This window comes from Montipora capricornis, chromosome 7, assembly GCF_036669925.1.
Source record: "Montipora capricornis isolate CH-2021 chromosome 7, ASM3666992v2, whole genome shotgun sequence".
Taxonomy (NCBI): Eukaryota; Metazoa; Cnidaria; class Anthozoa; order Scleractinia; family Acroporidae; genus Montipora; species Montipora capricornis.
In genome coordinates, this window is record NC_090889.1 from 10,488,491 (window position 1) to 10,503,490 (window position 15,000).

Below are 15,000 nucleotides of genomic sequence, written 5' to 3' on the forward strand. Positions count from 1 at the left end.
TCTTATTTAGATAATCGAACACAGATTTGTCATCTAAATTCTTGTAAGTCAACTCCGAAATGTCTAAGATGTGGTGTTCCCCAGGGAACAATTTTGGGACCTCTTCTGTTTTTGATATATATTAATGACTTACCACATTGTCTGGCATATATATTCGGAAACCAGAATGTACGCAGATGATACCAGCCTGACGCTTGCCAGTACTGATACTAAGCACATAAATTATTGCCTTAATCACGACCTGAGTAATGTGTACGAATGGCTCTCTGCTAACAAGCTCACTCTAAATATGACAAAAACTGAGTTTATTATTATTGCATCAAGGCAGAAGTTATCACAATTTACGGAAAGTCCCTCTCTTATTATAAACGAAAACGCAATAGAACAAGTAACCTCCGCTAAATCCCTTGGAGTTTATGTCGATCAAAATATAAACTGGGAGTGTCATATTGAAAACATCTCTAAGAAGATAGCTTGTGCCATTGGTGCAATTAAATGAATTCGGCATCTCACTCCATTTAATGCTCTAATTAAAGTTTATAATAGCCTTATTCAACCACATTTTGATTATTGCAGTGTAGTGTGGGGAAACTGTAACAAAGGCCTTTCTTAAAAACTGCAAAGGCTTCAAAATCGGGCAGCTCGCATCCTAATGTCTGCCAGCTATGATAGTAATTTGGATGATTTGTTCCGGGCACTAGGGTGGCGAAGACTCAACTATCAAAGATTGGAACAGAAGTCTATCATAATGTATAAAACATTACATGGTTTGACACCTGATTATCTGAGATCAAGATTTGTATATCATGACAACGTAAGTGCTTATCGTTTAAGGAATACCGAAAATAAATTAGTTCTTCCACAACCCCGAACTGATTATCTCAAGAGAAGTTTTTTGTACAGTGGAGCTCAGTTGTGGAACAGCTTACCTGTAGACCTAAGACAAGCGTCTTCACTGACCGATTTCAAATCTAAGCTAAGTCGTCACAGTTTAAAGTAATATCTTAATTTTAAGTAAATTTTAGACACGGCCTCCATGAAAAGCAGAATTTTTATTTATTTCTTTTATTTGAATTGTTATTATTAAATTTTATTGTAGTTAGGTAGATAGATATACTACTATAGATAATGAACTAAATCAACTGATGGAAACACCGTGTATAAATAAAGTTATCTTATCTTATCTTATCTTATCTTATCTAATCTTATCTTATCTTATCTTATCTTATCTAGGTATGGGTGAGTGTCGGTAGGTTTCTGGTAAACGTCAGTGGTAATGTCGCCTATTGCATACTTATCTTATCTAATCTTATCTTATCTTATCTTATCTTATCTAGGTATGGGTGAGTGTCGGTAGGTTTCTGGTAAACGTCAGTGGTAATGTCGCCTATTGCATACTTTAAAATCCCAGTGTTAAGGAAGTTAACTGAGTGATAGGAGATTTCGTGGGTAAATTTGATAGACGGTACCACACCGTTCAGGTACCCTATGAATGTGGTGAGGTAATCGTAGTTTCCATTCCAAATAAGAAATATGTCATGCCAGACCAATCTGTCTGGTAGACATGCTCACTAGCTCGCTAGTTTGAGCACTCTGGCATGAGCACTCAAACTAGCTCGCTAGTTTGAGCACTCTGGCATGGCTTAGATGTACCACACGTGTGGGACATTTGGGGTGGCTTTATAAGCTTAACCTCCATCCCAGACATCAGCACTGCACTGATGAGGCCCAGGCCTTTTATCAGTTTATCGTTGGGCTAACCCAGGGCGAAGCCCTATCAGTCTGTTTTTTCGCTTGTGCTATTGCTGTATTGGTTATTTTGTGGCCTTTGCAGTAGTATGGCAGGTAATGTTGTCGATCCCCAGCATAGCTGGGCGGACCTTTCCGAAACTGAAGAGAACATGGAAATTGCTGATATCCCGTCTTATGCCCAAATGGTTGGGCGTCGTCGACACTCCAGTGTGTCTAGTCAACCCAGTGTTGATTATATAATGAGGAATGCTGAACGTCTTACTGACGCAGAGAAGGATTCTATCCATCCGCTGAACATTTTGCCCGAGCGACCATGTACGGCACATTTTTCTCTTTCCGACAAGGACACTTCTTTATCCCAAGTGTTTGCCGATCTAAAGAACTGTGGTATCCGTGCTGCTGCGGTCAGATGTCTCCAACGCAATCCTAATGGCTTTGTTTCCGTGACGTTTTCCACCAGTGAGTACCGTGATCTCTTCCTTCGTTAGTCTTCTTTTATCCGTCGTCATCGTAATTCATCTTCTACGTGTACCTTTGTTGTTGTGTATGATACTCCCTTCGAGCTTTCTGATGAAGCACTGGCCCATCGTCTCAGCCGCTATGGATCTGTCCTCGGCTTCCGCAGATGTAATCTACAGGGCTACGAGGGCATCAAGAATGGAACACGCGTTGCTAGAATGGAGCTATCTGAGTCGATTCCGTCCTTCCTTCGCTTCGGCAGGAAGCTTCTTAGAGTCAAACACGAGGGACAGGTTCCTACTTGCAGAAAGTGCCATCTTCCTGATCATGTCGCAAAGGTGTGCCCTAACGTGATATGCTTTAACTGTGACCAACTGGGTCACACCTTCAGCGACTGTAAAGAAGAAATCAAGTGCAGTATTTGCAAAGAGGACGGCCACTACGCCATTGATTGTAAATTATCTTGGTGGCGGCGCCCTGAAAAAGTTGACACTGGTGATAATGATGCTGCTCCTGCTCCCCTTCCAGAGTCTCGACCGTCACAGTCTCCCCCGCAGCCTCCTCCTGATGAGCCTTCTTCCGATGGCCCGCCTTCTTCAATTCCTTTAAAGCAGTCTTTACCTGATATTCCTCCTTCACAGCCTCCTACGCAGTCTTCTCCTGATGTACTACCTCCTACACCTTCCTGTGTTCCCCTCTCATCGCAATCATCACTGTCGCCATCTTCTGGTCAACCTTCATCACTGTCCCAGAACACCCCAAAGCAGCCCTCCACACAACCCTCGCAGTCTTCCCAGTCTACACAGTTCTCTCAGTCATCACAAACTACGCAATCGTCTCAGTCCCTCCTTTCGCCTGTTGAATCGTCGTCCCTGTCTCCTCCTTTGTCCCAAGAGCCTTCTCTTCCGTCGAGCATTATTTCTGGCTCTCCTACTTTGTCTGATCTACAGCTTGTCGCTGCAGCTGATTCGCAACGTTCTGCTGCTTCTGATCAAGCTATTGCTGCGATGGAGATTCCTGAGGATCCTGGCCCTACAGTTCCGCTGCGTTCATCACAGATTCCTATCCGTCCTCAACCTCTTCGAGTTGCACCGAAACGCAAGCCTGCCAGGCTAGACTTCACAGATGGTCCACCTGCGCGTAAATCAACGTCACCTATGCCGGTCAGTTCTAGTAAAAAGACTAAGAACCCTCACCCCTCATGACTTCCAAAATTCTTTCCTTAAATTCTCGTGGTTTCAGTAAGCTTTTCCAAGATTATCTCATATATAGTCTTCGTACCTCTTATGACGTTTTCTGTTTTCAGGAAACGAAGATTACTGATCCTGAGGTTTTCCGCGTTTTTTCTCGTGCCTGGCGTGGACCTTGTTTTTGGTCCCCTGCTGTAGGCAAACAAGGTGGTGTCCTTACTTGCCTTTCTGAATCTTTTTCCGGCAACGTCAGTTGCTGGAAAAGAGACACGTCGGGGAGGGTTGTTAGTCTTTTGTTAAAACTTGACGACCTAAGGATTAATTTAATTAACATTTATGCTCCCACCAACTTGGCCGAAAAGAAAGTGTTTTTCAGAAGTTTGCATGAATACTTTTTATCTTCTGATGTCTTAATAATTGCTGGTGATTATAATTGTTACGATCACAACCTTGATAAATTTGGCGGCAACTTTGTGCCTGCTAAGTGCCTTACTGATTTGCGTTCAGCCTTTTCTTTAATTGATGTCTGGCGCAAGCTACATCCGAGAGTGTGCCAGTGCACATGGTTTAATTCGGATTTTTCAATTGGTTCGCGTTTAGATAAATTTTTTGTTTCTAAGAACTTCATGCCTTCTGTTGTTTCTTGTGAAATCAACCCTTGTGTTTTTTCCGACCATGATTTTGTTTGTCTTTCCTTCCAGCCCACTGGGAATAACCTCCGTGGTCCTGGCATTTGGAAGTTTAATAATTCACTTTTGAATGATGATGTGTTTTGCGACTATATTTCGAATTGTATCAATCATTTAGCCAATTGCTTGCAACACTTTCCTTCGGTTAAAGTTTGGTGGGACTTTTTTAAAAACTCTATCCGCTCTGAGATCATTTTCTTTGCCAGGGAAAAGAGCAGGGATCTCTCGCACGAACGTGTTCTTTTAGTTAACCGGATTATTAAGCTAAAACGTCAGCTTACTTCTGGTAATCCTTCAGTTAGTCCTGAAATTTCCGAGCTCGAAAGCAAGCTTAAGGCTCTTACCTTGGAAAAGTTAGACGGTTCTAAAATCCGTTCTAGAGTTCAGTGGCTTGAGGAGGGAGAAAGGCCCACGCGATTTTTCTTTAAGCTTGAACGTGAACGCTTTGAGCGTAATATTGTTTCTTCTATTCTTAATTCTGATGATGTAGAGGTGTTCACGCGTGAAGAAATTGAACGTGCGCATGTGCGCTTCTATTCAGATCTTTTCACTGATGAGCCTATTGATGCGTTTTTTAAACAGCGTTGTTTAGAATCTGTTGAAAAGTCCCTTTCTCCTCCTCAACGCGCTTCGTGCGAGGGATCCTTGTCGCTTGACGAATTAACGAACTCTGTTAAGAGTCTTAATACCGGGAAGTCACCGGGATCTGACGGACTATCAGTTGAATTTTATCTTCATTTTTGGGAGACTTTGGGTCCCCTTTTACTCCGTGTTTCTAACCAGTGTTTCTCCGATGGTGAGCTTTGCGGCTCGATGAAAGGTAGCGTCACCCGGCTTATTTTTAAGAAACGTGGTGATATTAAGCACTTAAAAAACTGGCGGCCCATCTCTCTTTTGAATGTGGATTATAAGGTTATTTCTAAAGCAATCACTTCTCGTCTTTCCAAGGTTCTTGAATATATTGTCCACCCTGATCAGACTTGCTCCGTTCCTGGCCGAAGTATTTTTTCTAATGTTACTCTTTTGCGTGATGTTTTGGACTACATTCAACGGACGGATGAATCCGCAATCTTAGTCAGCCTTGACCAAGAGAAAGCTTTTGACCGTGTCAACCGTTCCTTTCTCCTGCATCTTCTCCAGGTTTATGGTTTTGGACCTGAGTTTTGCCGGTGGATCTCAACATTTTACAATGGTGCCTTTATGCAGATTATCTTAAACGGTTGGCTATCTCAGAGGATTTCTCTTGCGCGTGGGGTGCGACAGGGGGACCCTTTGTCTCCCTTACTTTATGTCCTTTGTGTTGAGGTATTAGCGTCCCTCATTCGCCGTTGTCCAGGGGTTGAGGGGTTCCTCCTCCCTGGTGCCAGAGGGCGGCAAGCACGTGTTCGCTTGTATGCCGATGACACTACGACTGTACTCAAGGATCTTCGATCCTTGTCTAAGCTTTTCAGCTGTGTTAATGTCTATGAAAGGGGTACCGGTGCCAAACTGAATCGCACCAAAACTGAAGCAATGTGGCTGGGGGCCTGGAGGTTTCGTTCTGATGAGCCTTTGGGCCTCACCTGGGTTAAGAAAATGAAAATCTTGGGGGTAGTGTTTGGCACCATCCCTACAGAGCACTTTAATTGGCAGCCTAAACTTGAGAAACTGGAGAAATCCCTCAATCTCTGGAAGTCGAGATCCCTATCCCTTCCCGGTAAGGCCCTAATTATCAATACACTTGGTTTGAGCAAGCTGCTTTACCTTGCTAGAGTTCTTACTCTCCCAAAATGGGTCATTGCGCAGGTTAATGCCTTGATCTGGCCCTTCTTATGGGGCTCAAAAATGGAGACGGTGAGTCGTAACACTTGCTTTTTGAAATTGAAATTTGGGGGTGTCAATCTTGACAATCTTGTCTTAAAGGCCCAGGCTTTGAGATTGGCGGGGATGGCCTCCGTGCTTAATTCCCCTGATGATTCTAGTTTTTTTCTATGTAAATACTTTTTGGGGCGTCGCTTGTCCTCCCTGCGTTCCGAATGGTCTTCCTTACGGGATAACTCCTCTCCCAGTGCTTCTTCTCCAACTCCCTTTTACGAGGCCTGTCTTGATACTCTATCCAGGGTGGGAGACAGTGCCCTAGTTTGTAAAACCTTGTATCAAAAGCTACTTTCAATCAACTCATCCCCGCCAATCTTGCCGCGTCAATGGTCCCAGGTCATTGGGCCAGGGTTCTCCCTCGATGGTCATTGGTCTCTCGTCCGGGACCCCTTCACTGAGAACTATAAGAACGATGTCTTTTGGCTTATTATCCTCCGCGGCGTCAAGGTGCGTGATTCCCTTTTCAATTGGGGTTGTATCTCATCTGGTCGCTGTGCCTCTTGTCCGCGACGAGAGACCATTGACCATTGCTTTTTAAATTGTCTAAGGGTCAAAAGAGTCTGGCTACACTTTGTGCCAGTTCTCTCCCTGTTGCTTGGTAGGCAGTTTGTTGCAAACCTTTTAACGGTTTTTTTCTTCCGCTGGCCCTCTCTTAGTGCTAAGAGGGCTCGGCTCGCGCGCCATTTGACGAAATCCATTCTTTATGGCATTTGGACCTTTCGAAACAGGGCCACTTTCTGCAACGGCAAAGAAGACCATCGTGCCATCATCCGTTATGTTTCCTATGATCTTAAGCAGAGAGTCTTCTTGGATTATAACTCTCTTTCTGAATCTCGCTCTCACGATGTTTGGGTCTTGGACGGTTTTTGTGCCATGGCGAACGGATTTCCTCATATCAATATTTAGAAGTACATCTGGGTCATGGATTCCATTTGTCCGTGCGCTGTTCGCGGTGTCCACAATCCGGGGATCTCTGCAGGGAATTTGCTCTGCTCATGGACTCTGCTGTTAGGGCCCCAGGCCCTTGTGGCTAGCTGCCTACTCCGGCTCTTAGTTTCTAGTGACTTTTTTGTGCTTTTTAATTTGTAAATGGCGTGTGTTTTTATTGTGAATAAAGGCTGTTTTCATGAAAAAAAAAAAGTACTGTCTGCAGTTAGATATAGCTCTTTGGCATTACAAAGCTTTTGCTTTCATGTCCAAATTGAGCACTCTACTGGGATGAGTCATTGCCGCTAGCAATTGCGCATGCTCACTAGCTCGCTAGTTTGAGCACTCTGGCATGGCTTAGATGTACCACACGTGTGGGACATTTGGGGTGGCTTTATAAGCTTAACCTCCATCCCAGACATCAGCACTGCACTGATGAGGCCCAGAAGGCCGAAACAGTACTGTCTGCAGTTAGATATAGCTCTTTGGCATTACAAAGCTTTTGCTTTCATGTCCAAATTGAGCACTCTACTGGGATGAGTCATTGCCGCTAGCAATTGCGCATGCTCACTAGCTCGCTAGTTCGAGCACTCTGGCCTTGCTTAGATGTACCACACGTGTGGGACATTTGGGGTGGCTTTATAAGCTTAACCTCCATCCCAGACATCAGCACTGCACTGATGAGGCCCAGAAGGCCGAAACAGTACTGTCTGCAGTTAGATATAGCTCTTTGGCATTACAAAGCTTTTGCTTTCATGTCCAAATTGAGCACTCTACTGGGATGAGTCATTGCCGCTAGCAATTGCGCATGCTCACTAGCTCGCTAGTTTGAGCACTCTGGCATGGCTTAGATGTACCACACGTGTGGGACATTTGGGGTGGCTTTATAAGCTTAACCTCCATCCCAGACATCAGCACTGCACTGATGAGGCCCAGAAGGCCGAAACAGTACTGTCTGCAGTTAGTTATATATATATATATATATAGAAAGTTACAGGAAACTCAACACTGGACAACGTCTGGGGAAAACTGTAATTGCCCCGAGCGGGATTTGAACCCACGTCCCCCTGATCACTAGTCGGGTGTGATGACCACTACAACTTTGCGATCCTCCTGGGGGTGATACGTTGTTGACTCAAGGGATCTACTTAACTGACTCTTTACATTAATTACCCTTGTCCGCCTTTGAATCACATGTTGATCCAGTGTTATCACATAGAAAAACTGGCCCTTAGGGAGTCAATTGGTCACCAGCAAAGACAATCTTCATTTCCCTCATGGGATCATCAGGAGTGTCCTGCCTATGAGCATTGGGTTGTCCAGGTGCTGCTGGTGCCCCTGGTACTTCAGGGTTGTCAGTATGTGGCACTTCCTTGAGTATCCCTGCCTTGTGATAAATTTCAGCAATCCACCTCTCATATGCTCTCAAAATACTGACACAATCCTCATATTTAGCTTCATTGGCATTGAGCAGTGGCAAGTTCACAATGGTGGATTTCTGGGCCATTTCATTACTGTAAACATGAGGGATGTGCCTGGGGATAACTGACTTCAACCACTTGAATTTTGGGAAAAATTCAATAATTATTCTTCCCACAATTATCTTTGCACTGCTCAGGTAAACTTTCCACTCTCTGACATTTAACGAAAACTGGTCCCGGGGGAAATTTGCAATAACCCCCTTAGGGTGAACATTTGGAAGGTGTGAAAAATTGACCCTGTTTTCAATGAGGTTTGACGCAAATAAATGAAGATCTTCATTTTGAATGTCCTTTCTCATATGTCCCTTTAACACTTTTAAGTCCCAGTTATCACCATTGCCCCGGAAAACTCTACCAGACCTCACTCTTTCAACCACTTTATCAGCAAAGTGTCCTCCCAAAAGTTTCAACAGGGTGTCCCGCCTTCCATGTGAGAGGCAAACACCAAGTTTGTTTAGTCGCTCTTGAAACTGATGATAAAAAACAAAAGTAATGGATTGTGAAACACTTTATGGCAGCTAAGTATTGAAAACAGGCGTAGGATGGTAATTATTGGTCCTGGTCCACACTGCCCACACTTGAGGTTTTTTTATGTTATTTGTTTTGATTCAAGTGAGGCATGGCATAAATTCAAACTATTTAATTTCAACTGCCAAGCAATGTGCTACACATTGATTTTTGATATGTCTCCAGATGAAGCAACCTCACAGCAGTAAAGTTGTGGTGTAGAATGGTCTGTCGTAAATACTGTGTCTCCCTAAAATAATCTTGAGTCTAGAATTCTCAGATGCAAAAACTAGAGTCTCATAATCTTGGACCGGCAAGAATTTTAACCATCTCAAAATCTTGAAGTTTGATTGCATGAGAATACTCTCCTAGCTTACCCCTTTTTTAGACCCAGGTATTATAAACTAAAAGTTTCCACCACTTTATCACTCAGCCACTTTGTTGGACTCGAATTTAAGGCTGGGTGCCACATTTTGAGGAGACACCTGAGTTTCAGTCTTGTTTTTTCAAACGAGGGTCTCCCAAAGTCTCGCAGTTATACCGCTAAAGGTAAAAGAAACTGTTAAAAAATAGCCTAAACTATAAGAAAAGTGGTTCAAAAAAGACCAATACTAATTTCATACAGGCATTTTTAAAAGAGTTCACAGTTTTTGCCCAAATCTTTTGGCAACATAGCTAGCATTGTTCTAAATACTTTGTCTTACTAAAATACCGACTTAATAAAAATGCCAATTCTCTTACCTGCTTTGTGCATCCACCCTCTGGAACCAAAACTGTATTGACACGCTTAAGGGCGCTAAGTTCGTGCCATCGTTCGCTCATCAGGATTGAGTAAATGAAACCATATTTCACGTGTAAATCAACACTAATGTTTGCAGAGTTTTTCGCAGAAACAGCACTCATTATCTGGATCATGAAAAGGAATATTCGTTTCCATTTCATTCCAAATACTATCAAATGTAAATTCCTTCAGACTCTCGTAGCTGTTTCCATACAAAACAGAGCCTTGTGAACGTCTGCAAAGCTTCTGACAAGCTGTGCTGACCTCTGCACCGATTTCGGCGCTAAAAACACACTTAGACAATGTGTCCTAACGATTTCTACCATAGCATCAGCGGGCTTTGAATTCAATGCTCTAGTTATAATAGCTCCAAGGTTGTTTTCATCATCGTCCTGATGTTGGGAACCACGCAATGGTGTTGATAATTCGTCGGCATTGTTAACTATTGAAGAAGAGTCAGCCTTTTCCACGAACTCTTGCTGATCAGACTTGCTCACCTCGGTCGATGTTTCTCCGAACAGAAGTTGTTTTGCTGAAGCCTTTCCTCTACTTTTGCCAGCAGAACGTTTCGCAGGCTGTTTACAAGATGGCGACAATTCCATGCAACGCTTAACCGAACAGTATTGTTCAAGCTCAAGTTTAGTTTGCATATTTTGACACTGTTGTTTAAAGTCACATACCTTGTGGATGAATGCTTCACATTTTCTACAAATAAGCTTTGTAAGGCAATCACCGTCGTTTATTATTATTCCACAGGCATAATGAACCTTCGAAGGAAGGTTCTTCTCAAGACCAGTTTTGCTCAAAACCCGAAGCATGTGACGACTTTCATTGGCACCACCACAAAGCCGACAAACTGAACTACGAACATAAATCTTTTTTGGAGTAGACTTCGCCGGAACTTCATTCATAACTTAAATCGTACGACCGCTCAGTACAAAAAAAATTCTACAGATCTCTCGAGCTCGATAAAATGTATTTTTGGGGAAATGACAAAAGCCAATCAAAAATGAGGATTTCCCGAACTTTTAGGATAAATTAGTGGCAAATGTAATATTTAAATTAGTCACGTGATCGGCCGATGCCAGGGTCTTTTCCCGCCCATCCTCCCCTCGGCGGAGAAAAGCCCTGGGAACGAGGTTGGTTAAACGGAAGCTAAGTTAAAAAAAACGAAAGGGAAAAACGTTTATACGCTTAGCATTAGTGTTTAAAACGGTTTGAAACGAATGCGAAACGGTTTTCGCCGTTAAACGAAAAATCGTTAGTGTGTGGCCGCCTTGTTTTCATTCTTAGTCCAATGGAAATTATCATTCTTTTTGAGCAGTTGGGGTCTTCAAAGTCGTAAATTACAAGTTTTCAGTTTTAGTAGACGATGATTTGCCGCTTTTTCAAATTGACTTATTAGTGCTCGTTTGCTAACTCTTTCAAATTTACAACAACAAAAAACAAAATAATAATAACTTTGGTTGAATTTCCAACGGCTATCAACTGTCAACTGAAGCCATGTAAAGTACTACTTTGAAAGTGTAATAAAGAAAGTGTAAAACATTACCTCATGCTTTTACTTCGTTTTAGTGCAGAACGCCTCCTTAGTTTTGGTGCTTTCTTGAATACAACTCGCGTTATGCATATTAGTCATTTGTTTCAGGGTTGCTATAGGCAATCCAGTTAGAAAAAGCCTTAAATTTGTTTCTTTGCTTTGTTGTTGTTGTTTTTTTTCTTTTCCGTGTCGGGAAAAGTCTTGCCTGACACTCACTTGCTAAGTAGTATCTTTGTGGGTAGAGTTACGTGTGCGTATTTTTGGTAGGTTTCAGTGGGATCCGTTGGACACAGTATAATATTTAATTTACCTGCAAGACGTCGAAAGTCATCGTAACGCGAAAAGCGTTTAAGTGGATCTTTAAACAAAATACACCCTTACGGAGCTCAAGAACGGAAAGTCCATTGTATAAACAAGACAGCCGATGAAAAATAAATATCTAGAATCTTAAAAGAGATGAGTAAGGGTCTAAAAGTAGCTCCAAAATTATTCTGACTTTTCACGTAAAACAATAATCTAAGGCAAATATGACTGCCAAGGTTGGCTGTCCCATTAAAACTAGGGTAAATTTACATATTCTATCACCCATGTCGTGCGTAATTTCATTCTTTGTTGAAGCGTCGAGATCTTGTACCAAACTGTTAAGAACGATGCTCTGACCTTTTGCCAGAGAGAAAGTACGCAGTCCACATAGCTGATTGAAACTCGGTGAACAGGGTATCATAATCCGACTAGTACTGGATGGAGGACACTTTGAATTTGTACCCCGTTATGATAGAATTTTTCATCAAAAGCGAAAATTAAGGCCATTTTAACGAATTCTTTTCCTTTTATCACCATCCCAATAGTACAGGCAAAATAGTTTCTTTAATGGTCGCGTTTCATCAGGGTTTGAAAGTTATTTGATCACACAAAATTTGCAAAGTATCTTCAATTTCGACAGTGAAGATGATGCGTGGCTATTAAACAATCGCTGCCTGAGTCACGCAAAGCGCAGGATCGAGACTCCCACGTTCATATCAACATTTATATCAAAATATGAATACTTGTAATGGTTACAACTCAAACAACATAGGTTTTAGGCTATTAAGAATACTAGTTTGAAGAAAGGATTTATGTTAAGTTATTACTTAATTTTCTCTTTCCTGTGTTGGTTTACGTGTTTCGTAACTCCACACCTACATCTAACTTTACCCTTGATAGATTTCCACTTTTTTTTTTCCGCCGACGATTCAATGTGAAATCGGCTAAAAACTAGAACCCTTAAGGGGTTCAGTCTCGCACTATCTAACTGTATTGAACCCCCACTGAATGCTGTATCTTTCACGTTACGAACGTGTATGTTTAACGAGAACTAGCGCGCGCTTTTAGTGGGATTATAAGAGTGACTCGGTCCTGAAAGATATTTTGGGACAGAAGGATAGGGGTGCAAAAAAATAAACTATCCGCCATCTGCCGATGTGAAATTAAAATTGACAAAATCTACACTTTGACTTGACATTATGATCAAGTAAATTATTGATATCTTTTTTCAATGAAGGGGTTATATTACTTTGCTGTTATTCTACAATTACGAATGCTCTTAAAGTCACCAAACAAGTTCCGCTTTGCTTTGCCAAGTTTTCGTTTAAAAGGTTCTTCCCGAGTCTTGTTAAAAGACACTTGAAATGGTAGATTGTATTGCGTGATTCAGTCATCTAATAAAATCGAATTTTATTGTTTTCGTGAAAATAAACTGAGCCATTTTTGTCAGTCCAATGTTATCTACACAAGGTAATTTAAAGCACTCATCCGAAAGCCAGAGAATGACATTATGAAGAGTTTGGTGAAAAGAATGTTCCACAACGCAAGTTTTCTTGTTTCCGGTGTTCTTTCACAGCGGAAACAACCGCCTTAGCGTCGCAAAGGCATTTATCTTCAACTTTTTTTTTTTCGAGGGTTTAATTTGGTGAGCTTCATTCGTGGGAAACTGAGTTTGTGGTTATTTTGGTAAGGCAACTTGCAATGTCTCGTGTAACCATGAACTTTTTTAATGTCAGTAATGTTTATGCAAAATAATTATATTGTGCGGCGGCGCTTTGTTCCCTCGTAGTTCAAGGGCCCAAAAACTCAAGGAAACGATATTTAAACTCAGTGTTCCCATCTAATAATTCATTATCAAAATTTTGTGTTTCAGAGAAACACAAACTCTTTCCGTCTTGTTGAAATTGGAGGGGCTCCACTTCGTAAAATACAACACCAGCAAAGGCACGCGAAGCGACGAATCGTCGTTCAAACCTGTGTTCTCATTGCATGGGTTCTGGATGAGTGGATAAGTTTAGCGTTTAAATCGTGATCCAAATCGTTTAACTGTCTATGCCGTTATTTTATTATACGGAAGAGAAAACTGTTTCAACGCTTTCTCCGAAGTGTTAAACGCTAACAGTTCTTTAAAAAACGATTTTGCAAAAGCGTTAAACGGAAGCTAAGTTCTGAAAAACGAAAAGGAAAATCGTTTATACGCTTAGCATTAGTGTTTAAAACGGTTTAAAAGGAAAACGAAACGGTTTTCGCCGTTAAACGAAAAATCGTTAGTGTACGTTTTCCCTTTCCGGGTCACATATATATGTGTGTGTGTGTGTGGCCGCCTTCTTTTGATTTTGAGTCCAATGGAAATTATCATTCTTCTTAAGCCCTTGGGGTTTTCAAAGTCGTAAATTACAAGTTTTCAGTTTTAGTAGACGATGATATGCTGCTTCTTCAAATGGATTATTAGTGCTCGTTTGCTAACTCTTTCAAATTTGCAACAACAACAAAATAATAATAATAATAATAACAACTTTGGTCGAATTTCCAACGACTATCAACTGTCAACTGAAGCCCTGTAAAGTTCTCCTTTGGAAATGTAATAAAGAAAGTGTAAAACATTACCTCATCCTTTTACTTCCTTGTAATGCAGAACGCCTCCTTAGTTTTGGTGCTTTCTTGAATCAACTCGCTTTATGCAAAGTAGTCATTTGTTACTGGGTTGCCATTGGCAATCCAGTTAGAAAATACCTTTTATCTTTTTTTTCTCTTCCGTGACGGGAAAAGTCTTTCCTGACACTCCCTTGCTAAGTAGTATCTTTGTGGGTAGAATTACGTGCGCGTATTTTTGGTAGGTTTCTGGGGGATCCGTTGTACACAGTATAATATGTAATTTACCTGCAAGACGTGGAAAGTCATCGTAACGCGAATAGCGTTTAGGTGGGTCTTTGGACAAAATACACCCTTATGGAGCTCAAGAACGGAAAGTCCATTCTATAAACAAGACAGCTGATGAAAAATAAATATCTTGAATCTTAAAAAAGATGAGTAAGGGTCTAAAAGTAGCTCCAAAATTATTCTGACTTTTCGCGAAAAGGACTTATGGAAGGCAAGGATGACTGCCAAGGTTGCCTTTCCCATTAAAACTATCGTAAATTTACGTATTCATTCACCCATGTCGTGCGTTATTTCATTCTTTGTTGAAGCGTCGAGATCTGTTTCAACTTGTACCACCCTTTTAAGAACGATACTCTGTCCTTGTACCATAGAGAAAGTACGCAGTCCACAAGGCCGAGTGAAACTCGGTAAACAGGGTATCATAATCCGACTGGAAGGAGGATAGTTCGAATTTGTGTCCCGTTATGTTAGAATATTTCTCATCAAAAGCGAAAAATAATATTCTAACGAATTACTTTCCCTTTTTCACCATCCCAATAGTGTAGGCAGAATAGTTTCTTTAATGGTAGCGTTTCATCAGGGTTCGAAAGTTATTTAATCACACACAATTTGCAAAGTATCTTCCATTTCGACA

At 41.6% G+C, this 15,000-nt stretch overlaps 1 protein-coding gene and 1 pseudogene across 1 annotated transcript in view; both read right to left on the reverse strand.

The window, feature by feature from the left end:
* LOC138058173 (hemicentin-2-like) overlaps positions 1–14,124 on the reverse strand; it is a 79,656-nt gene extending 65,532 nt beyond the window's left edge. The window contains exon 1 of the mRNA XM_068904069.1: positions 14,094–14,124. Coding sequence (XP_068760170.1) covers positions 14,094–14,098 — 5 coding nt within the window. The 5' untranslated portion in view covers positions 14,099–14,124. The remainder of the gene's footprint in view (positions 1–14,093) is intronic.
* On the reverse strand, positions 8,106–11,200 carry LOC138057537 (uncharacterized; annotated as a pseudogene).
* Positions 14,125–15,000: the final 876 nt, after the last annotated feature.